Source organism: Excalfactoria chinensis, chromosome 18 (genome assembly GCF_039878825.1).
Source record: "Excalfactoria chinensis isolate bCotChi1 chromosome 18, bCotChi1.hap2, whole genome shotgun sequence".
NCBI classification, from domain to species: domain Eukaryota; kingdom Metazoa; phylum Chordata; class Aves; order Galliformes; family Phasianidae; genus Excalfactoria; species Excalfactoria chinensis.
The window spans coordinates 5,688,056-5,712,601 of NC_092842.1; the positions used below are offsets into that span (position 1 = coordinate 5,688,056).

The 24,546-nt window shown below is 49.2% G+C and overlaps 1 protein-coding gene across 7 annotated transcripts in view; it reads right to left on the bottom strand.

Moving 5' to 3' along the window:
• VAV2 (vav guanine nucleotide exchange factor 2) overlaps nt 1-24,546 on the bottom strand; it is a 96,725-nt gene that overhangs the window by 2,479 nt on the left and 69,700 nt on the right. The window contains exons 4-29 of one of the 7 annotated variants that reach the window (XR_011905522.1): nt 24,378-24,446; nt 19,972-20,074; nt 19,053-19,067; nt 18,286-18,384; nt 17,059-17,127; nt 16,347-16,447; nt 13,416-13,515; nt 12,530-12,625; nt 12,044-12,112; nt 9,937-10,023; nt 8,387-8,472; nt 7,967-8,099; nt 7,455-7,469; nt 6,930-7,039; nt 6,569-6,670; nt 6,393-6,481; nt 5,835-5,851; nt 5,533-5,554; nt 4,489-4,616; nt 4,216-4,290; nt 3,821-3,873; nt 2,958-3,074; nt 2,785-2,872; nt 2,574-2,697; nt 1,936-1,988; nt 56-210 (exon numbers count right to left, since the gene is read on the bottom strand). Coding sequence is in view for 6 of the 7 variants with exons in the window: in XM_072352437.1 (XP_072208538.1) it covers nt 56-210; nt 1,936-2,022; nt 2,574-2,697; nt 2,785-2,872; nt 2,958-3,074; nt 3,821-3,873; nt 4,216-4,290; nt 4,489-4,616; nt 5,533-5,554; nt 5,835-5,851; nt 6,393-6,481; nt 6,569-6,670; nt 6,930-7,039; nt 7,455-7,469; nt 7,967-8,099; nt 8,387-8,472; nt 9,937-10,023; nt 12,044-12,112; nt 12,530-12,625; nt 13,416-13,515; nt 16,347-16,447; nt 17,059-17,127; nt 18,286-18,384; nt 19,053-19,067; nt 19,972-20,074; nt 24,378-24,446 (2,209 nt within the window). In the remaining variant the exon portion in view is untranslated. Of the gene's footprint in view, nt 1-55; nt 211-1,935; nt 2,023-2,573; nt 2,698-2,784; nt 2,873-2,957; nt 3,075-3,820; nt 3,874-4,215; nt 4,291-4,488; nt 4,617-5,532; nt 5,555-5,834; nt 5,852-6,392; nt 6,482-6,568; nt 6,671-6,929; nt 7,040-7,454; nt 7,470-7,966; nt 8,100-8,386; nt 8,473-9,936; nt 10,024-12,043; nt 12,113-12,529; nt 12,626-13,415; nt 13,516-16,346; nt 16,448-17,058; nt 17,128-18,285; nt 18,385-19,052; nt 19,068-19,971; nt 20,075-24,377; nt 24,447-24,546 lie in introns of all 7 variants that reach the window. The other 6 variants (XM_072352437.1, XM_072352439.1, XM_072352440.1 and 3 more) reach the window with 6 other exon arrangements.

The window sequence follows — 24,546 nt, forward strand, 5'->3', positions numbered from 1 at the left end:
TAGAAAGGAGATGAGACATCAATTGCATAGGGGATGGGACACCAACTGCACGTACCCTCCCATTGGTTTCCCCCTTCCACCAGCCCTGGTCGCCGCCGATCCTGCTGTAGATCTTCACCACGTCGCCCTCCCGCAGCGACAGCTCCCGCATGTCCCGTGCTGCAAAGTTGTAGCGTGCCACTGCCGTCCCTATGACCCGTGGGGTGAACACTGCAAGGGGACAAAGCAAAGTGTTGGGAATGGCCTCCATCATATTGAGCAGCCGAAGCCTGGGGAAAGCTCCATGGGGTTCAACCTGGGTTTTCCACCATGGCGCTGGCTCCCATTGCAATGCCATGACCTGGATCAGCTCTGGTTTCATCTGTAATGGGGTGGTCAGGGGTGAAGTGGATCCTGTTGGGCTCATAGAGTCCTGTGGTCAGAGCTGGGACAGCACCCTGGCTGCCCAGGAGGGGGCTGCGACCCATTGGTGGGGATTGCTGAGACAATTTGGTGAGAAGGGAAGGCAAAAGGAAAGATTTCAAAGGAATCAATAGTTATTCATGGTGGAATCATGGCAAAATCCCTTTCCAACCATGAATAACTCCTGATGGGACCACCATGCCAAAAGGGGTTTGACAAGGCAGCTTGTGTTTGAACCACCAGCTGGTACAGGATTCTCCTAGAGATGTCGAGCAGTTCATCTCCATTGCTTCGTGCAGGGAAATGCAGGGCACAGGGAGGAGACTGTTGGAGAACTGCAGACAGAGGAGCAGTGGGGATGGGCTGGAGGTGAGGGAGAGAGGTATAGGACAGTCCCCATCACCACAGGGTGCTCCTGGGCAAGCAGAGAGAGGGGGGGGGGAAGGTTCTATTTGTGGATTTTGCAAAATGAGAAGGAAAAAAAACCCTAAGAACCTTGAAGGAACAACAGGTTTTGGTCAAATGACCCTTTTTGCCCTGGGATTTTTGAGTATTAAATTAATATATATATATATATATTTAATTTTGCAAACCGAGGTTGAACTAAGCTCGAGGAAAAGCTTTGCCCAGATTTCTAGCTCTCGGGATGGAAGGAGATGAGGATGGTGATGGAGGAGAGGCGGACACACAGCGTGCAATCATCCATCCCCACCAGGCTGGAGAATGGAGCAAGAACTATGACAGCTTTGAGCTCTTTTATCAGGAGCTTGCTCAGAGCCCATTTCAGCACAGAGCCATACTTTGTGTGCAACTAAAGGACCCCAAACTCCCAGTGATGTTCTAACACCCTGAAAAGTTGTGTTCTTCCCAAACAAAGCTTGAGGGAGAACACATGTGGCTCAGCAGATGGGTTTTCCCTGTCCAGCATAAAGAAAATGCTGGCAGATAGAAGCATTAAAAAGACACATTTTTGCTCTGATCCCTTATAAACAGGGAGGAAGACACTGGTCTGTAATGCATTCAAAGTCAGAACTCCACTGTGGAGAGCCTGAGCCCCAGACACACTTACAGCCCAGGTTTCCCATCCCCTTGGCACAGTTCTCCTGAGCAGGCTGAGATCCCAGAGCTCAAAAACTGCTGGACACTGAGATGTTCTCCTTAGCCAGAAGGGATGACCAGGCTGGAAGATGGTGTGATGCCAACGTTCCTTTGGTGAAACACACGGGATGAGCAAGTCTAGCTTGAAGTACATCATGAGATGCCAATGCGCCGGAGCTTTTCATTAATTTAAGCACCCTTTCTCAATAACAACAGCTCCAATCAATCTAAAAAGCTCCTGCTTTGATTTTTAGGGAGAGCATTTGCTTTTGGCAAAGCCATGATTTATTCACTTGTTTCCAGGCTGAGCCCCTGGCAGGGCATGGCTGGGGCCCCCTGAGCTGCATGTGGGTGCAGAAGGGACAGCGGGGAGCACATAGGTCCCACTGTGATGGCTTTCAAGCTGGGGATGCTGTGGGTCTCTCCATGGGGTACCTGACCAGAAGGGACTGGAGGAGCTCTGAGAAGAAAAGTTGAGGCCCTGAGGACTGAGAAAAGAAAAGTTGTAGGAAGCACAGGAGGCTGCAAAGAGGTTAAGAGAGAAACAGAAAGATGCAGAACACGCATTAAAAAGGAAATGAAAAGAAAAGAAAATCATAATGCACAACACTGTAAAAGCCAATGGGGGAAAACACAGGGCAATGCATGCAGAGGTCACTCAGAACTGGGACAGCCATGGCAGGTGCAGCCACTGCCCAAAGGCATAGGGCTGCACACTACTGGAAAAGATATCTGACCAACTTTTAGAACCTGATTTCCATTGATTTTCCACCTCCCCCATCAGCCCCATTAAAAGAGTCCCTCTGGGCTTCAGACCCCACCAGGGACACTGGAACCAGACCCCCACATATAAGCTGATGTGGGCAGGACAGCCACAACGCACCCAACCAAAGCTGCCACACACCTCTTTGCACTCAGCAAATCTCTGCTGAGCACAGTGGGACAGAGCAAGGGGGAAGGCAGCAAAGAGCTGCTGGAAGGTTGCAAATCCCCATTCACACCAAGCCCACGCCCCAAAGAACAAGTGAGGTTTCCCAATGGGCGAAGAGCACTGAGGATGAGATGGGTCCTACCTGGAGAGCGGGTGAAGGTCCTGGAGGTAGAGCGTTCCCGTGACTTGTACGGGTATTTGAGTGTCGTGTCCAGCTGCTTGAAACTCTCCTTCAGCGAATGGTTCTGGTAGTACTCCACCAACTCCTGCAAAGCACAGGGGGATGTGGCTGGGAAATGCTCTGCAGGACCAGCGTCAGCCCGCCACGCTCCTAAAGAGCTGCAAGGACATACCAACAAGCTTTCAAACTTCTTGGCTTCCGTGATGTGGATCCAATTGTCCTTCTCCACCACCTTGATGTGCTTCACTTCTTCGTTGAACCTATGACAGGATGCAAAGATGCTCAATGAAAGGCATGCTCGTGCTCTGGGGTCGTGCTCCGTGCTCCCCACGGGGTTGCACTCACTTGATGCTGATGGCAAAGCGCTCAGCCTCGGCCGGCCGCTCGCGGATCAGGTAGGTGCCGCTGACGTGGGTCTTCAGCAGGTTGTCCGTCTGCTGCCGTTCCATGTTCCCTGCAAACCTGAGCCAGAGGGGCTGAGCATCCCACATTCCTCAGAACCAGCTGCCTCCCCAGGGCATTTATGAGCTATTCATGAGGATTCGGATTCTTTCCAGCATTGGTGTATTTTAGGCAAAAAGGTGCATCTCTCTTATTAAAGGTGTGAAGGTTGGGCAAGTAGAGAAACAGATCCAATCCTTTAGAGGCAGAATCTGCCACTGAATAAAGAGTAATGGGCAATGCGGTTTGAAGGGCATTCCAAGCAATGGAACATCCCCTGTGAGGACAGGCTGAGGTCAGGATGGACCTTGAGCACCATGGAGGAGCTGTAGGTATCCCTGTTCAATGCAGGGAGTAGCACCAGACGGCCTTTAAAGGATCCTTCTGACTCAAATGGTTCTCTGATTCCAACTCCCTCATGTTTCCAGGGCACCCAGAAAACCCCACTGGCTGTGAATTGGCCCCCAGAGAAAGGAGGCTTCAATGGGAGCTGGAATAGCTTAGACTCATGGTAATTTAGACTCATGAACTTGAAACCCTCAACAGTGCCAGTAGGAAGAGGCAAAGGGAAAGGGAAGCACAACCTCTCCTGCTAAGGCAAAAACTGCATCTTCCCTTCTCAAGCCATTTTCTCAATAATGAAATCCCCATAGACACTGTGGATTCCAATGCCTGGACACCAAGGTGCGCTCACAGCTCTGCGTTGGCCCAGGCTGATGGCAAAGCAACAATTAAAACCAAAGCTGACACTTCTCAGCGCAACTCACCATGGGTACACTGTATAGTCAATCTCCCGTGACGGCGGACGACTGTTGGGAGGCTGCAAAGAGAGCAGTGCTCATTACTGCCTATCACCTAACGAGGTGCTCCTCTCCATGGGAGGGGTTTTGCCAGGCAGCTTCAGAACCACCAGATCTGGGGGTGCAGGGCATTGTTAAGGACGAGTGCTTCTCCTTCAGCCTCCCCACCCAAAACAGCTGTGGATGAACGTGCTGTGCTTTTTTTTTCATTTATTTAAGCCTTTTTAATTGGGAAGTAAGCTGACAGCACTGCTTTGTGTAGCCAAAAAGGACTGGGGAGAGCCAAAGGCCCTTCAGGGCATCTCATGCACCCAGGAATGCAGCAGGAACCCCTCTCAACCGACCCACAGCCACACACATACCCTGGCATCCACGGGGCAGGGCTTTACAGATGAGCTGGGGAAATAACCCGACTTCTTGGTCTGCAGCAGCCGCCCCTGCAGAGCACAGAGCTGGAGATCAGCGGGGTGCACAGAGGAGCAATGTATAGATGAGGACAAACCCTAATAGAGCTCCCAAGCACAGTGCAGCCCCAGCTCATAGCCACGCTATAGAAGATGCGACAAGGGAAAGGGACAATGCATATGACAATGGCTTAAAACACGCCACCAGCTCCCTGAGGGAAGGGCCCTCACCTCCCACCACGGTGACTCAGGGTCCCCCCTCAGCAGCTCAATCACGTCTCCAATTTGGAACGTCAGCACAGGTTTGCCAGGCGGTGCGGGGTTCCCGTGGTAGTTCTGCACTGCCACCATTTTAGGACCTGGGGGGGAGATGCAAAGCAGTTTAATCCCATTCAAAAGCAAAAAGGCAATAACCTCCCACCACCTGCTGTTCCTTGACCTGTGAACCTGCAAATCTAAGGCAGCAGCAGGCAGGAATTTGGGGCAGAAAGCATGAAAATGAAAGGGATCAGCAAAATGCCTGCAACCATGTGCTCTGTGCTGGGCTTCAGCAGGGCCCGGAAAGCACCTCTCCACTCCAGTAGTTTGCAACCAAAGTCCAGTTGTCTTTTAATTAATCACACATTAAATAGAGCTACCCAAAGTGCTCCACAATCACTGTGTTTGTCTTCAGATTGCTTCCCCACCTCTGCTGCCAGCTGCCTCTCCCCACCCAGTGGGACCACTGTGCCGTGTTTCCAAACCAGCGCTCTGATTCGGTTTCTTTTTGCCAGGCTTGGCTTTCCTTTCGACAGGAAAAGCACAAAAACAAACTGTTCCTTCTTCTTTGAGACAGAACAAGGGCAGGGCAGCCCAGCACTCTGACCAGGCTGGGGTGAAGAAAAGTAGAGTAAATATATAGATGAGGTTGCAACAACCATAGTGACTTGGATTCCCACCAGAGGGCAGCGCATCATGCATGGGCATGTTCCATCACTACCAAGCTGTTCATCATGCATGGGCATAGAGATGTTCCATCACTACCGTGCTGCTCTGCCATGCAGAGTGTGGCTTGCTGTCTATGCCCTCCTCTGTCTGAGCAGGGAGTTACTGACAGACACTGCAAAAGCCCTGGGAAACAGGAGGAGAGCTCTGGGCATCCCATCCCATTCCTGCAGCAATCAGTACTTATTTCCAGTTTCAAAAGGAGCTTTCCCCACATCCCATGTGCTCAAGCCTCTATGACAACTCCAGCTGCAATCAAGATGCCCTCTTGCAATGCACCAATGCCCTTACCAGGTCCGGTGCTCAGCAAGTCCTGCAAAGAGAGAGGAAAAAGTCCCATGAGGATGCAGCAGTCCCAGCTTTCCCTATCTGAAAACATCAGGACAGGAAACCTCCCTGGCTCTGCTGGGTGCTGGCACCTTCTGAAGTCCATGGTGCCATGCAGACCGGGCTACTTTTAGCCATTGGTCTCCAGTCATGCCCCCAACTACTGGGACCCATGAGACCTCTGCCAGTGCCCCACCATGAGCTGAGCACCAGGCCAGGCAAGGACACAGGGAGGGATGTGGGGAAACGGTCCTCATGCAACATACCTGGTCTGCTGAAGAACCTACAAGAGAAACGGTGAAATAAGATGTTAGTTTACCAGGCAGCAAACCCAATTTCTGCTTCTCTTAATGCCATAAGGATCCATAAAGCAGCATTGACCCCTGATCAAGGAGGGGTGTGGGGTCACTCCTCAGCTCCACACTTGGTAGGAGGGGATCAGCACTGGGCATGGATTTCTCACTTGCATCAAGCTCAGAGACTTGTCCCCCATTCCATCCCCAAACACACCCACTCTGATGCTGCTCCATGAAAATCCCCCATGGCACAGAGCACCAGCACTGTGCTGGGTCACCACAGGAGAGCCCAGGTTGGTTCAAGGACAGGGATCTCTCCTTGAGTTTTTTTGGTGGTTTGGTCAGTCCCTTTGCTTATGAAACCACCAGCCACTATGAGCTGCAGCCCTGGGAGGCAGCTGACAGCATGGTCAGATGTTTTATAGGTGTTAACAAGCAGCTGATAGCACTTCTGGGGGAAGAACTTTGGGATCATTCACATCCATTAACCTCAATGTCAGAAGCTGCTGACACAGCCAAGTAACTCACCCATCTTGCAGGGAGGGATGATTTCCAGGCACTCCTTGTGAGCACCAGCTCCACATTTTGGGCAGAGATAGCCCTGGTAGAATGTTCCTCTGTGCAAAAGGAGGTCACAAGGTGTTAGTTCAGTCCCTATCCGTGTCTGTTTGCAAATGCAGCACAGCAAGAAGTGCATGGCTCACCTTAGGAACATCTTGCATGCTTTGCAGTTGGTGGTCTTTTCAAACGTGTACATCTGGAAGCTGTGGTGGTTTGCATTGGCTTTCTCCGGCTTTATGTTGGACCTGCAGGAAGGAGTGTGGTTATTGACCTGCCCCCATCACCCGTTCTGCTCTCATGGCCACTCACCGTGGGGTCTGTTTGCATTTCAGTCAATGTTTGGAAATAGGATATGGGGCAAACACTTGACCCAGATGACCTCGTGCTGTTTTCTACCTCCCTTTGCATAGGGTCCCACCTTGCCAGCCCATGGGAGCTTTGCTACCAGAGCTGCTCTCCAATACCCAGCAGCCCAATGCTCCTCACCCCATGCTTGGTGCTCACATTGCCATTTCAAACTGCTCCATCCACTTCCTCTTCATCTCCTCCGTCTTGCAGAAGAACTGGAAGCCCTGCTTTCCCTGGAGGTGGATCAGGTAGAAGCCATACGACCACTGAAAGAGAAAACAAGAAGCAATTGCACCACAGTGGTCCCAGCACCTGGGCAGCAATGAGCTTTTATTCACACTTCTCAAGAGCTGCTCTCAGCACCTGCCCCTTTTCTCTGCTCCTTTGGAAGGATAACAGTAGGGAAGGAAGAACAACTCTCTATCTCTACATCACATCACAGCTAATGATGCTTGAATCCGCCCTGTACTGTGCACTAGGGCCAAATGGGATTTTATGGTGGCAGATGAGAGAAGAGGGATTTTTCTGCTCCAGTGGATCATCCCCAGCCATTATCTCTCTCCCTGACAACAACTGACAGCCCAGGAGGAACATCTGACCTGCCCAACACACATATGCTCTGCCTGTCTCATTACAACACTGCACAGAAAAACATGAGAGAAAACTGCATGCTTTGCTTACCATTTTTCCATGAGACTAGAAAGCATGGGAGAGCAAAGAGGAAACATATTGCATTAAAACACAAAGCTAGCAGCATTTCTTCAGCATCCATGTGGCAAAAATGGCTTTTCTCGCCCAGTGTCATGTGTCCCATCCATACAACATCTACCTGCACACAAGTCCCTGCCACTCTGATAGCTGGACACCGGCAAAGTGCTGCTCCTTCTGAGGCAGCTGCACTCATTGAGCTGGCAGCAGGGCTGGCATCACTTTGCCTCCCTCTCTCTCCTCCCTCCCAACCATCCGCTCCAGGGCTGTTTTGCACAGTCAGAGGTCAGAGGATGAAGCCCAGCCCCAAACACCTGAGCATTTCCCAACTCTCTGTAAGGCTGCCCTGCCAGCTGAGTGTTCATATTCCAGTATTTTGCAAGCTCTGTTTCTATTTAAAAAGGTTGCTGGGAATATGCTGTCCAAGGACTGGCCAGAGCAGCTCCAAAACACTCTCTGGCAGAGCTGATCTCTGCTCCACCTACCTTCTTAATGTCCTTGTTGTTCATAGGGTCATCGGTCATCTTGTGGAAGAGCAGCTCGATAATTTCTTTCAGCTCATAATTGTATCCTTTCCTTTTGCAGACGATCACCACTTTATCAAATAAAAATAAATACCTGCCCAAAGCAAGCAAACAAGCAAGCTGGTTAAACAAGCAAACCGAGGTCCACAATCTTGGGGAGCCCCTGGGGAGCTCTGCAGAGCACCCCCAGCTGGGGCAGTTCTGTGTGTTGTGATTTCACACTGACGGTGCTTGCTGTCTGTGTGCACTCCTACAACTTCCAACACAGAGCAGTGGTTGTAAGGCAGCTCCTCTGGCTGTCACCCAAGCAGGGATGTGCTTTGTTAGGGATGAATGTACCCAGCTCATTTCTCTCCCAGGAGGATGCTGTTGCTCTCTCACCTGTCCTGCTTGGTGTGGTTCACAATGGAGCGGACCTTCAGCTCACCGTCTATCTTCGGCCTCCCAAACTCCTCCAGCTTCACTTGCTGTAGGAAAGCAATGCATGGGTGAGACTTGCAGCCAGGCTTGGGCTTGGGAACACCAAAATCCAAGCTACAGGACCCCAACCATCAGGAGGGCACCCACCCCAAATCCAGGCATTTTTGCAAGATTTGGGATCCAGAATGCAAAAGCCCACAGATTAATTTTGGGTTCCCTACAAAAGCAGAGCCAGGGCTCTTTACTTTTGATTCCCATCCTGAACCAAGACTGGGGATTTGGGGCAGGCTGATGTCCAACCCAATGGTTTGGTCAGTTGGGTTTTCAGCTCTAAAACCCTCATGCATTGTTGAGCCCCATACAACAGCTCACCTACAGGGAAAAAACACAGTGAAGAGGCATCGCTCATCAGGAAAATAAAGACAATACAAGAAATAATTGTACACAGCTGTGTGTACATCCTGCATTCATCTCGTTGCTGGGCCACGTGGGCTCTGTATACACAACACCAACCACTCCACAACTTCCAGTCCCATGCAACAAAAGGAAACGCTGAGTGGAACGTGAGTGGGGTTGGAGAGCAGACGGAGCCCCTGCTTCATTAACATCTCATCACCCACACATCAGACCTGCTGCAGGAGGGAGGGAGCAGCTCGGTGCCCCCATTTGCATTCATAGCCTTATGGAGCACGCTGTCTGATTGTTCACATGGGTTGGGATTATCATGGCTGTTTTAAAACCCATGGGCTGCAATGGCCCGTATCCCATTTGAGAATTTTTTGCAGGTTTCTCTAGCAAATTAAGGATTTTGTCTCCATCTGTTAAATAATCATCAATTAGAAGTTCATTGTTTTCAAACGAAGCCCAAGCTCAAAGAACCCAAAGCCACCATACCTTTGGGAAGCCCTTAGGGTGAGCATTGCTCAGCATATCCCCTCCCTCAGCCCTTTTGGAGCATCTCAGGTGTCAGACCCCAAATTGCATTACCCCTATGTATAGAGTGACTGTGGAGCAGCTGTGCCCACAGCTGCCCAGTCATCCCCTTCCACCCCAAGTGGGGTATAAAGCTTGTCAGCCTGCAGCTCTGAGCATTAAATGGATGGGTTTCTTCAGGGCTATGAGCACACAAGTGATAGGGCATGGAAGGTTGGCTGATGCACGACAGTGGGACCATGTGTTTGAGACCTCTGGAGTTTGGAAGATGAGATCTCAGAGGTCTTTTCCAACCTTAATGAGTCTGTGGTCTCCTTGAGGTTTTGGGATGAGGTGTGTAGTGTATGTGCCATTTTCCAGATGGGTTTTGTTATGTTTTCAAGAGCAACAACGTCTAGTCTGCCATTCTGTCTTACTAATTCTAATCTAATACCTACATTAGACAGCAGACATACCTATTTGGGGGGAGTCTTTGGATTTCCTTCTATACTGATAACATGAGAAAGTCAGAGGAATATCAGATGTGTTAATAATCATCAAATCCAAGTTGGGAGTGAGAAAAGGATCTTCCAACTTACCAGGTTTTCTATAGAGCTCTGAAATTCACTGATCTTTTTCAACGTCTCTTTGTCTCTCTTTACTTCGTTTATGTACATGGCCAAGTCCTTAAAAGAAAAGTGAGTATTGATTATTGTTTTCCCAATAGAACCAACACCTTCAATACAGCAGCCTGGGTGTTTTCCAACCCCTTCTCCTTGCATGTGTTTGGGAGCTGGACCAGGAGCAGCATCTCTGCAGGAACCCAAGCAGCACAGGGTGCTGCAATCACAGGCATCACCAGAAGAAAAGGAAAAGCAGCCCAACAGTTTTCTGCTGTATTACAAGCCCAGTGATTATAAATGAAGCAAAGGAGCCCATGTTGGCATCCATCGTGGTTGCCTGTGCCCCTGGGCTGCATCCCAGCACCTCGGGGTGTGCTGTGCTGGCGTAGCAGGAACATTTCTGCTGCAGTTTCTCCCATTTCCCAGAAGAGGGCAATGCATGAACCCAGTAACCCAACTCATACCTGCTGTGAGCCCCAGCAGCAAGCAGCTCAGCCCTCGTCACCCCAGTTCCCTTCATCCCCCCCGGGAAAAGAGCTCTGAGCCACTCTTCATTATCAAAACACCCACCTCTGTACTATAATAGGATTTCCAATTGCACAATAACCAACAAAATCCTCTGCTTGCCCAAATGTTGACCCAAAGAGAAAGAACATTCCCCTTCAACTACAACTTCTTACATCCTTCTGACCATACCTCCCTGTTTTATCTGCTCCCTGCCTCCTCGTGCTCAACAAGAGCTCCTTGTCATCTTGGATTAAATCTGAGTAGAATTCTTTAAGACATCCCCTCCAGGCGAGACCTTCCCCAGCTTCCCAACTCAGGAAGGGTTAATCACAGACAATAATTACTAATTGAAATGACAATACTTATAACATCACCAAACGCCCGAGCCAGGGATGCTTATCAAGAGCAACAAAAGTAAAAGCCTCCCAAAAGGAGGTCGGCATCTTCCATCAGTGCTTGGGTGTTCCCTCCTGCTGAGCAGACCAGTGTGTGTGCAAAAGGGAAACCCACTTCTAGGTTTCTTGGTGACCTGAAGCAGCAACATGCAGGCTGGGTTTGTAGGGTTGTCCCTATCCCCTGGGGTTCAGCCCTGTGTGCTCAGGTGTAGGAATGATACAAGCACCACACACAGCCTCAGGGTGCAACTCCTGCCCCCCACCCTGTGCTAATGATGACATATACAAAGTGAAAGGGAGTGAAGGCCTTTGGGAAGGGCAGCTCTGGTTGTGGATACCCACCCCCTGCACAGCTCACCCCATAGGGCACCGATGTCCGCCAGCACAGGAGACAGAAAGGCTGCAATCTTGATGGAGAGCAATGCTTGTAAGTTAAGCTCTGGTTTACAAATCAATTAAAATCAAACCGCTCTGCTTCCTACGCCCCTTGGCTAGCCCAGCACTTTGTGATGGGGCAAGGAAAGCAAACAAACCTCTCTGATGGCTATTGGCAGCTTCCTCCCCAAAATGCTGACTCCGCAGCAGAGACTGCATCCATTTATTTATGAGCAACAGCAGCAGTGGGTGCTGCATTAGGAGGCCATAAGCAGGGTTTAACAGCTGTCACCAGCTCTGCTGCTTTGTCTCATCAGCCAGGAAGGACATTTTCAAGGGAGGGGGGGATTTGCGGCACCAGAGGGAATCCCTTCTCCCACTCCCAGCGTGGTTGTTTGAGGCTGTACTGTTCAGCAGAGGAATGGGAGTGAAGCGTCCTTCAGTCCTAACTAGAATGACCTACATATGGGCTCGGACTCACTGGCTTGCAGGGACAGTGGCTAAAAAGGTCACCAAAGTTACGTAACTGTAGGAAACGCAGAGTCATTAAAAAGCTGAGGCTCAAAGGTAGAAAACAAAGTGACCTCAAAGCAAACAAGCGAGGCCAGGGATGAACCCTGCAATGCTCTCCAGAGAGGAAACCTGGATTTAATGAGCATCATCCCCCCAGATTCTGCTGATGATGATCCTGCTGTGAGTTTGGAGTGCACCGGGGGGGGTATCCCATCAAACAGCAATCGTGCCCTAAAGGAGAGCTGCCTTCCCCAGGATGCTGGGCTGTCTGTCCACCCACAGGTCTGCTGTACCTGCATTGCTTCCAGAGCCTCCTTCAGCTGCTGCTTCTCAGGCCGGTCTGATGAGTGGCTGAGCAGCTCCTGAAACACAAAAGCACGTGGGTGTACAGGGAAGGCATCGTACATCAATCTGCAGGGCTGCAGCTGCTGGGCCGGCAATGGGACGGGGCTGGAGCCAACATGTTGGTGCTGCTGAGCTCCCTTACATGGAGCTGACTGAAGGAATTTCACACATAATCAGATTATATGCAAGCTTATTTTATATTCATTAACCGCCTCTCGTGGCTAACAAGCACAGAATTACCCCAGGTCACCATGCTTTAAGAGAAGGCACAAATATAGCAGCGTGTTAAGGAGCTCTCGTAATTATTTCATTTGAAAAGGGGAGAACAAACCCACCCCGTGCATCTGGCAATGCTTCGCTCTGCAGCATCAAAGCCTGAAGTTGTTACGGGGAGGATGGCAGCTGGAGTGAAGTGCTAAAGCTGGAATGCTTACTTTTAACAGGAGGTGGTATTTCAGAACTCTCTGCATGGGAACCACCAGCAGATCCTGCAGCTTAAATTTCCCATCCTGAACCTTCAACGTGCATTCCTGGGAGAGAAATCCATACGTCAGCAGTGAGGCAGCTGGGGGAGAACGATGACAGCCCACCCCCATAAGAGTCTTTCAAAGTCCCATGGCTTCAACATTTTGCTTCTATTCCTGAGGAGGAGCTCGCAGGGGATGGGCCCTACAGCACAGCGGTCTCATGAAGCCGAGCTACTGCAGCTTAATGAGATACTGCTCATTAGGAGGGCACACAGAGCTCCCAGACCTCAGGAAATGTCAAATGAAACACATTAGCTTAACTCACCTCCTCCATGGCTTGAGCTCATGCATTTTATTGGTGAGGGGCTCGAAGCAAGCACGCAGACAGTTGCTGTGGCTTTGCTGATAAGGATTAAGTCATTAAGATAAGCTAATGTGATCGCATGAAGTTTTGCACTGCTGCCTTCACCCAGACCCATTTAAATATGAGACTGTGCTGTGTTAGCTGAGGGCCTCCGTGGGCCAGGAGGAGCAAAGCGAGAAGCACAGAGCAAGGGGACGATGCAGCAGCATCCAGAGCACGTGGCTCAGAGCTGATGCAAAACCCAGAGAAGATAAATAAAAATATCATTGAATGTAGAGCCTTCACCCCAAACTGGGCTGCTGCACAAAGGGTCAACGGGCACAGACAGCCCAGCAAATACAGATGAGCATCAGGACCAAAGCCAGAACTGGAGATGGGGAAATAAACAGCACACCCCCTCCAGGGCATCTGAGTTAACCTGCACTGTCCTGCTCCCCAGCAAAAGGGCATTGGGGTGAATGGGTGCCTTGGGTGCCCCCAGCTGCTCACCTCCACCTTCTGCCGCACGTCGTCCCGGTTGGCGATGAGGTGGTTGAGTGTGTTCTGGGCATACTCCATGTGGCTGCAGTACTTGCCATAAATCAGCAGCCTGGAGAGGGGGGAAATGGCAAATGTAATTGGAAACACTTGCTGGCAGTTATAACCTGTTATAAAAGATCTATGTATGTATATATGGTGAGCGGACAAGGCGAATGGCAACTCCCCCATGTCGCTTCTTAGCAAGGTATTAGCACTCTTTTAATGCACTTTTAATGCTGAAGTGTTTTACAGGGCTGGAGGCTGTTGGGGCAGTTCAGCAAAAGGGGTTCTGGAAGCCCCAGTTTTGTGGGTGCAACAAAGTCAGGCTGGAGGGGCTCTGAGCACTTGGTGGAGCTGTGGGTGTCCCTGCTCACTGCAGGGAGTGGGAGCAGATGGTCTCCAAAGGTCCCTTCTAACTCAAATGATTTGATGATATCCCCAGGTTCCTGAGTTCCAGCGTGCAGCCCCAGCCAGTCTCATGTCCTGTCCTCCTGCAGCTGGGGCTGAGCAGATGTTGCAGCCACAGCTGCACAGCACAAAGCTTGCAGGATACTGCAAGGGCTAAGAGAAAACCTGATGCATTGCTGACTGTTCTGTGAAATGCACAGAGCGGGGAGCGCTGACCCCTGCAGCCCAAGCACACACCTTGCTGCAAGTTGGCTTTTTCTGCTATAATCCACCTGATGTCTTCATCAGCTCCACGCCACCCTGCTGGCGATGCTCTGCATTTTTTAGTTACGCCACACCACGGTTTGCAAAGGCAGAGCAGGGTTTGCACATGAGCAAACTGCTTCCCTGCGCATGGGGAGCCATGAGGATAAAAAGAGTGACAAACAAAAGTCCAATGAAAATCCACTTTCCGAGAGCATTTCTCACTGGATGCTTTAGCAAACACAAAGGTAAGGAACATTGTCCTTTGGAAGCACCTAGAATGGCTACGGTGGCAATTATTGCATCAAACAAGGGAAAAAGAGGCTTCAAACCCCCCTTGCAGCCCAGGGACACTTGGCTGGATGTGCCCCAGCAGAGCTCCACATGCACAGCAGTGCACTGTGTGCTCCTCATAGGGTGTGCACCGAGCAAGAAGTGGGTGGTGTGGTGACAGCAGGTGGTGACAGTCTTTGGCAGTACAGCAGAGCTCCATAAGGATGCCCTGGGCTATAAATCTAAACACCTGACACCTACAGAGCAGTTTTGCTGTGGATTCCCCCTCCTTCTGCATTTTGCTCATTAATCCTGCAAGACAGGTTTAGGTCCTTCCCCCCCCCTTCCCCGCTGCTAACTGTATTGCTGCTGATAAGACACATACTCCATCACTTGCTGGAACCCATCCCTTATTTCAGGGCCCTTCTTTTCAGCGGAGACAAAACCCAGCACCTAGTTGGTGCTGCTCCATAAGCACAGGACTCAGACCCAGTGGTAACTGAATTGGGAGATTTATGGGTTGTGCCATCCCGACCAACCCACAGCCAACACAGATCAGCCTGCTGCCTTTTCCCCTTGACAACTTCTAAACACTCACAATAGTATCTGGCTTGCCAGCACCTGGAGAGTCTCAAAGAGGCTTTGGGAGCATAAATCCAAAGCCGTAGCTTTCACAGAGAGTTACAAACTAGTTCCTTTCAAAACGCTCTGCAGAGCAGCAGAGCAATGCATCACCTGGATGGGATGTCCCTGAGGACACATATGGGAGCAATAGACCTTTGTCACAAGTATATCAGATGGGGAGGAAGGTCCTCAGCACAGAGACCCAACAGGACTCTGAAGGACACTTCCAGTGGGGCAACAGCACCTCCCCATATGAGCTCTCCTCCTGTCCTTTGCTGTAGTGTCCCCATCCCTGTGGCTTTTCCCCAAGAAGGAGAGGGCCCTGTTGACTGAGCACAGGTTGCTCCAAACGATTCAACCCCAAGTTCTGGCTTTTGGGGTCCTCTTCTTGGTGACAAGTTCACAACATTTCAAAGTGTGGCATCACCTCTGCTGTCGCCAAACTCTTGGGGATGCTCAGCCCTATTCCTGCTATGCTCTCAGGAAGGGATTCCTGCCTGGGGACAGCACCAGTGTGCACAAAGCTGTGCCAGGAATGAGGAGATCAAAACCACCTAAATGAGTTTTATGAGTATTTCTGAGTTATTTGCATTCTTCTCCGGACCCCTTTGTTTTTTTTCTCTTTAATCCAAAAGCATTTTGCTTTCTAAAAGAGGCACCGTGAGTGATGGAATATCTGACCTTACGGTGTATTATTAATGCAGATGGTATTTCTGGAGTTATTGACTTCTGCATGGCATTTCTATGTCTAGACACTGGTTTAATCACGGTGAAATAAAACCCTGGCGTGAGTCCACAATGAATCAGGCCTTTGATTAGTATTAAGAATATTAAAGACTTTTTTTAACCTTATCTTTGTGTTCTGGGACACTCCTCCTTGCAGCTGCCAAAACGCAGAACCTATTATGTTTGCGAAAGCAACTTTTACATTTACTCATCATGCATTGGATGCAGGACAACACCAGTGCCAGACATGACTTTTTTTATAGCTAACCCTTGCTTTGATCTAACCAGACAGACGTCTCCAGCAAGGACAGATCCTGCCCTCGAGCCCCTGCAAGGTTTGCAGGAGGAGACAGCACTAAAGCCCATGAAGGTGAGGAGGCTTTGCTCCATTCTGGTCCACCACAAACAGAACATTCCCGCCTTAATCCCCTCCCAGCCACCTCTGTCTACACGTGGTATTTAAGCGCAGGCACCTGGTGATGCTACAGCAGCCTGACAGCACCTAGCTGCTGAATGACTGATAGGAAATCGCTGTGCTGAGATGCACATGAGGTCCAAAATGGGTCCTACAGTTCATAGCCCTGATTTGTTAATCTGGAATTAGCTGAAGGCTGTGTTTCCTTTTACCTCTCTTTGAATTCCAGAAATACTTTAGCCAGGCTGCTTCCTCCAGACATCATAGAGACATCGATGGCTCGCAGGAAATTGAAATGCACTTTAATTAGGTCCTAAAAACAAAGAAACAATCAATAGTTTACACAAACCCAAAGCGAGTGGGCAAGCAGAAGTGAACGCTCACCCCTTCCTCAGGCAGTCATGCTCTCTATACAGCTGATGTGAAAATAAGCCATCCTAGTGAGGTCAGCCCTACACAGTCACGACCAGAAGGTGCAATGTGGGACCAATGCAGCTATATGCACTGAGGCCCCCTGTGCATGGCTACTGGCCCATGAGCAATACAAGCCAATAGAGCCCACAGTGTGCTCAGCCCAGTGAGGGCTCCGTGCTGCACTCCATCCTGCATACCCAGTGGGCTTTAATTCTGCAATAACCCAGCTGACTTCCCAATGCACTGCTAAGTACAGCTATAACACACACAGGTGAAGCCTCAGGTCTGCAGTATCCACCTCATACCATTATTTCCTCACCTGGAGTTCACATAATCCCTAACTTTAAAATGAGCACTAAAAATATCTTTTAAAGCCACTCAGCACACAAAGGGCTGAGCCTGTCCAGGAGAACACACAAAGACACGTGCAATCCAAAAGCCTTCCTTAAGCAGGACGAAAGCTGAGATGCCACAAAAAGAGCAAAGACTGAAAGCAATTTGTGCCTTTACCTCCAAATTGATGAAGATAGCTTCCATGTCTTGCGGGGTCAGTACCAGCTTCAATGGGTTCATGTAGTTCTGCAAGAGGCAAAGAAAAGGGGATTGGAAGAGAAGAGTGAATAAAAGGGTTGGTTTTATTTTTGTTTGGGGTGTATGTTTGTGATTTCCTTATGATGAACCTGATGGTTTCTCCATCACATTGCAACCATCAGCTGCAGCTGTGAGGAGTTATCCAAGTTATCTCTTCAGCTCTTTGTATCTCTCACAAGAGTTTGGCCCTTGAAAAATTGACATGATTACATTGGAAATGCCTTTCTGGACAAATACACATTAACTGAAATACATACATTACTCTTAACTACAAAAAGCCCAGATGCAATGCTCTGCAGACAGGACCCTGCAGCCCTTCACACACCATTAGAACCTGCTACACCTCCACAAGCCTTTGTGAAGGATGTCAAAGCAGTAATGTGACCGGAACAGCAGGTTTATGACTGCTTTCAAAGCAAAAAGCACTATATGCACACATCAAGATATTTGCTCGGAAAATAGGAAATGCCATTTGATTGCGCTCAGGTTGCAGATGGAGGCAAAGCATTACAAGAGGGTGAAACAAAAGTGTTGGGGTGATGAGAAACATCAGCTTCATTTTCCCTGTTGTTCTCCATTCCTGATGCTTTCCTTGGAGACAAAATCACCTCCGGGCTCCGGCAGCACCCAAAGCTCCACCATTCATTTTATTTTCAAAGGAAGGCCCGACCATCGTTTATCAAAACCAATTAAAACCCAGCAACTCAAGCAGCGCCACGTTACTTTTAATCCAATTAGTTTCAATGACAAGTCAGCGCAGCTTCAGCACTTCTGATAAACACCCAGAAGAAAGGAATCATCGAATCATTCAGCAGCAATCAAAGCCATAAGCTATCTGCAACCTGGCTCTTATCAGCCAGGCAACCCGGCTGCATGGAGCTGGAGCTCATACCCCAGGGTATGGGGACAGAATATGTTATTTTTCAGTCTATTTCCAATAGGCAGCAATCAGAAAGGAATACACTGCTTGGCTCTGACTGTTCTTCTTAGGATGGGTTTCCCATCTCCTCCTCTTGCTGCAGTTTTACACGCGAGCATCGATGCTGCTCTGTCACATCAGCCACCTCCCATCCAATGACCACTACTAATGGAGGACTGAGTGACGAGGTGGAAGGGTTTGCATTGAAAAGATGGCTCAGTGCTTACCTTCTCTATATCTTCCAGTGTCTTGTAGTATTTGGCCTCCGTCTCTTGGATTTCTAGCAAACAGCAATTCCTTTTGTCATCTTCTGTCATGCCCATTTTCTAGAGAAAGTTAAAACAACGCATGGTCAGAGTCTGAAGGGTGGCACAGCTCCAGTTCTGCCTCCAGAGATGGCACAGTCAGAACAAGGGCAGGTTAGGAAAGCCAGAGGAGCACCCTCATTGGTTTAGGTTAAAGGACAGAGTTTTTATCCCAAAACCATGGGAAGAGACCTCAGCTCTGCTATTCAATATGTTCCAACACAGACAGCATTGCCTTTTTCCCTTTTATAATAACTACATCACCAGAGATTATCAGCTGAAGAAGAAATGAAAGAGAAATGCTCTTTGCCCCTCTCTCTGCTTGTTGTTTTGTTGTTTTGGTGTTGGGTTTTCTTTCATTTTGGTTTCTTTTTTAGCAGAGCCTAAATGGGTCATAAATAATACGTCAGACTTACACAGATTCCCTGCCATGGCTGCCAATTCTCATGGTTTTAGGCCAGATCTGATCACACATACATGTTTCTTTCTTAAAGCCCCAACTCTTGGAGCTACTCCTCTCACCCTTTGATTTGCAAAGAGGAGCTGAGAATATGTGCTGGGAAGTGTTGGGGTTTGGGAGGTGATTAATGACCATGCAAAGGAATGATCATCTTTTGTACACCAGGCAGGAACTTCATGGCTTGGACCTATCAGCTCGATGGAACCCAGTATTTTAATTAATGTCTTACCTGCATGTATCTAATCTGAAGCATGCAGAAACACAAGAAACCAATTAGCATTACACACTTGCTATGGCAACAAAGCTTAAAAAAAAGAAAAATCCCATATGTAGACAGGAATGTGGGTGATCATATTAAAAATAGATTTCTTGCTCGAACACAGGGAGGAAAGGGAGCCAGAGCCACCAACCCAGCAACGTCAAAGAACACACAGAATACTTCAGAGGGCACAGCTACAAACTGCCCTCGGTGCCCCTAATCCTGCACCAGCTGGCTGCTGGGCACCCACACAGTGGGACTATTGCTCTATTTTTGCCTTCTGTAGCAGAAATTCCTAGCAAAACCTCTCCAAGTGGCAGCCCTTGGGCCAGGAGCAAAATGGCAAAGCCACTGTTGGCCACTAGGCTGTCCTGGCACTGCTTGCAGACAGCCCCATGTGCCTCAGCAAGGCTCCTTAGGAACATCTGCACCCAATTCCTGGCTCCAGGCTGGCTGATGGTGTGCAGGGAGCTGTGGACAAGGTGTTAAGTGATGGACAGTGCTGTTGTGGTCCTTACATTGCTTGCAGACAGACCTGAGCACCAGTCTGCAGCCTCCCAGTGCCACCCAGCACTGTTACATGCCTGGTGTGGAGGGGATCTGTCACTGAGCTTGTTTTGCTCTGGGCAGTTGTGCTCCACTGCTGTCTGCAAAACTGCAGCAGACAGTAATTAGAGTTTACATGAAGGTGACAGATATTCAGAGGATGGGAGACAATTTGGAAGCTCATACTGTGATGGAAAGCTCCTCCCAAATCTGTGCCAGCAGAAATCAGGGCAGCCCTTCTCTCCCCTGCTGCATTCCCCATCACTCGTGGATCCCTCATTTAATTTTATCCTCTCCCTTCCCCCCTCTATCACAGCTCTAAAAAACAAATGTAAAGAGTTACCATGGGCTGCTGAACTTCCACCCGGATGATATCTTCGTAGATATCATCGCCTTCATCTTCACAGGGGACGCAGTCATAAATATCCTCCCCCAGATCATGCTCACTGCAATGAGAAGGAGAGAGACTGAGAGGCAACAGGGAGGCACATTGCTGGCATGGGATGGGGAAGCCAACAACTGTTCATTGCTAGGGAGGGAGAGCAACCACGGCAATAAGTTCCTGCAAGCACAGACTGTCATCTGCCACCCAGAGGGGACATTAGAAAGTGATGGTGCTCAGTATTTAACTGCCACATGAGTCTTAAGGAAGGTAAGACGGGCATTAATTACATACAAAGATGTTGAGGTGTAAAGCTGTGCTCAGACTGTAGTGCTCACCATTTCTATACCATGCAGTACAGTGTACCACAGAGCAGCAGAGCACATCTGTTTGCAAAAAAACTGATCTTTATTTCTTTTCTAAATGGAGTTCTTTCTATTTTTAAAAGCAGATTTATTTAATAAAAGTTTGGGGATTTAAAATAAATTCACTGGCATGATGTATCCATCCCATTCTTCCATAGTGATGCATTGCAGCTGCTGTAATAATGCCCACTAATAGCTGGTGATCCATCTTCCCCTTCCCAAGCGTTGCCGTCACCGTTATTATCTGTACCAATATTTATATTCTCAGCTCCTCTCCTCATCCAGAGCAAGTAACTCCTGCTTCCTGATTAATCTTCCCTTCTCGGATTGCTGGCTGCCTCTCCATACATCATTTCCCTGCTCAAAGGGCATTAGGAAGTATATGGTTGAGTTGGTCAATGCATCCCTATGCATCGGCATCCAACCGTTGCCCCAGGACCAAAACACAGGCAGCTCCCACACCCTAGAGCTAATAGGAAAGATGCTTCTATCTCATTTTAGCTGGGTGAAGCCTTGTTTACGAACGCACGTCCCTGCTGTATTGCTGACAAGCACCAGAGCCTGCTGGTACCCAGCCAAGTAGCATGGAGCAGCTCTCCTGGAGCAGCCTGCCCAGCTGCTGGCACCGCTGCTCTGATCACTCCATCACTCATATTTTGTCTGCCAGAAGTGAAAAGATGCACTGCTCACAGCCTATGATTAAAACAGAGAACAGGCATCGGGTCATTTTCACCTGGAGCAGCAACCTATGAGCTCTCTACATTTGAAATGCTGGAAGGAGTGAGTAAGATTTTGAGCATTTATCATGGCAATAGGCTCTGCATCCTGAGCATGCTACACACTGACTGCACAGCTTGGGCATGGTCTGAGATGTGATCTGAGGTCAGATCCTCTCCTCTGTCTTCACCAGGAATTTACACCTTCACTAACAGCAGCAGACTCTGAGAGTTACCCATAGGGATCAGAGCCTGCATTAGGAGGTTCATGGAGAGCTCTGGGGTAAAGAAAGAGATCCTGTCCTCCCTCCAGAGCTAACACCAGCATTTGCAATTACTGTTATTAGGATGGATATAATCATCATTGGTCTGGCAGCATCTTGCCCAGCCAGGAAAGCTCATTCAAGACAAAAAAGAGTAAAGGCTTTTCTTATGTAAGGCAATTTCAGGCATACCCAGTGCTGTTGGCTGAGTTTTTCCTCCCTGGCAATGACTGCTCTGTGCAAACGCCCTCCACCACAGTGAACCAACCATGCCAAAACCCACCCATACCACAGCACTGCTTCACTCTGCTGATGAAAAACCCAGAGCCACCAGGATGGGCAAAAGGAAGAGGGAGAAGGAGCTAAAATAAGACATCCAACAACCAAACCCAAACTCCCAGCCCTGTGGGCAGAAAAGTGGAACCTTATAATCTCCAAAAGGAGCCTCAAAGAGTTACAGCAATGAATTTAACCTTAGGGATGGACCAAGCAGGACACAAAAACCAAGTGATGAAGAAGAAAAGATGTGTGCAAGCCCTATGGCTTGAGTGTCCTGGATTGCAAAGCCATTTATTTCTGGCTGGCGTGTGTGGTTTTTCCAACACAAAAAAATAATGAGAAAAGTGGCAGCTAACTTATCATCAAACCTCGCCTTCTCAATTCTTTGTTGTTTTTTTTTCCTTCTTTCTTTAATACTTTTGAGAGATTCTGCTGATCACATCGTTGCTTTGGGAGATACAACAAAGATAAACCGGTGACAGCAAGGAAAGAAATACAAGAATATAACAAAGGAGCTCATGGTGAGGGATAGCTTTTGGACCAGGCCTGTGCCCTAATGAATGGCACTGTTTGGACAGACTTTGAAGGAAAGCACCAGCAGCAGCCAGCCCTCCCCATCTGCCCCATTGCTCCCAGGCTGCCATCTGGCCAATGGCTGAGCCTTTGGGTTCTCCTTCCCCCTTTCTATCATCACCAATTGTTTCATTAAAAAAAAAAAAAAGGAGAAAATAAGTAGTTATCTCTGTGAAATTGGCTGTAATGACCTCCTGGATGGGCAGCCCAGTGTTGGTGATAGGATAATCTGCATGGAAAATGAGCCCTGCCCCAAAGGTAGGAGCAAAGCACCTCTGTACCCAGCAGGCTCCCATGTGCTGCCCGTGGGCACATGGCGCTTCTGCACCTTCTTTTGCAAGTGAGAAGATTGCTGCGTGTGGCTTTGCTGTTTGGCAGCAATATATTCCATGCATTTTGGGTCACTTTACTGCTTGCTTTGCAAACCATTTCCTTGCCTCTGACATGACATTTGGGACTCACTCACCTCCCTGGGGCTGCTGGGCGATGAGCAATACGAAAGGCAAAGCTGCTGGGGTGGACTGAGTCACTCCCAGCCCATGAATGATGCCCTTGTTCTGCTGCTTCAAGATGGGCAGCTGTTAAGAAAGAGCCCTCTCATGCAGCCCTGTGGTTTGCCAGCATGCCACACGGGTGCCCAGAGCAAGCAGCAAGCTGCAGAGAAGCTTCCTTGCAGAGACGCTCCTTTATCAGGGCAGGAAGGGGCTCGTGAGGCTCTGTGGGGTTATTTTTCCTATTGCAGATGAATTATATCTCCAGCTCATAGGTTGAGCCTCTGCACAACAAAGCACTGATTTCTATGAAGGACTTTGTGAACTATCCCCACGCTTATTTACACACTGCCTTCCCCATTGCCCCCATGCGATGGTATAAAGAGCAGCTGAATAAGAATCCCTCAAGTGAAGGGATGAGGAGCAGATGGGGCAGCTCTGAGCCTCTCAGACCCCAATGCATGCAGAGCCTCATCCCATAGCCCAGGGCTGCTGCAATGACAGCCAGCAGCAAAGCAGTTAGAAGCAGATACGCTCATGGGTCAGTGCAGAGTATAACCTGCTACAAGGCCAAGTCAGCTCGTGCACAAACGTTTCTCCAATTAGAAGCACTCGCGTGTGTAAGAATGAGGAATTTTAAAACTCAAAGTGAAAGGGATTTTGAGATCTTTGGGGGGAGGGAGGGGGTTGAAGAATGCTATTCTTGAAAGGATCCTTTTATAAGTTAAAGTTGTATTAAACTGCAGCAGTTGGGACCAAACCACAAGCAGGGGATGGCAGTATCCTCTGTTCCTGTGCTGGCAATTTATGATTTACTTTTGTAATAACTGAAGCCATAAGGAACTCATTGGATTAAGGAGCTTATTATTTATGCTGTGGAACGATAATATTTAACTGCGTAAATCCGCACATCCACCCATATGGATTCTCTCTCTGTATGAAACAGAGAGCTCTTCATAAGCACAGCCCTGGCCCTGCCAGAGCCAGGGGGAATACTGCCATCAAATTCCAATCGGGCCAGCACTTCAGCAGATACATTTTAGTTCAAGGTTGTTTAAAAGCCTGTTATATCACCAACACAGCTCAGGGCAGCAAATACAGACACCGGAGTGGCAGATAAATATAGATGCAGGATGCCAACCAGAGCACGTAGCGTTGTGTGTGAGGGACTGGCACTGATTTGGGGCATCCCTGTCCCAGCAAAGGGTTCACTGGCTGCTTTGCCCTGCACAGAGCGTGCTGCACTCCTTGGTGCGTTCACAACTAGTTTTGCAAACCATGCTGCTTGCAAAAATATACATCACGCAGGTGTGTGTACTGCATCACACAGGACCTTTGTGGGTTATTCCCCAACACAGAAGCACTTGGAACCCACCACAGGGACTACAGACAAGGCTTCTGCAGCTGAGGGGGCCCAGCAGTTGGGTTAAGGTTCAGGATAGGGTGTTCCCCAAAGGCTTGACCCCAGCCTGACTCACAGAGATGTCTCCTAGGGCTCTATGTGGGAAAGGACAGACTGTCATAAGAGCCCAACAATCTCCTGGCAGGATGATCAAAGCAGCCAGCCCGGCTCCCCAGGCCCCACTGTCAGACTCTGTCAGACTATATCAGATTTTGCTGGAATTAAATTGCAACTTTTCCCACTCCATGCCCTCCCTCCCTACAAAGGTGAGGACTTACTCAGCCAACTCCTCCAGGCTCCGGTACACATCATCATCATTCTCCGTGGTCTCCTCTGAAGGGAATGGTCTGCAAAGGAGATGGGAACAGCTTTACTGGTGCTCCTGAACCCCACTGAACTCAGCCTGGCCCGGAACATTGAGCCAGACAGAGCTGGTTCCTGAGCAGA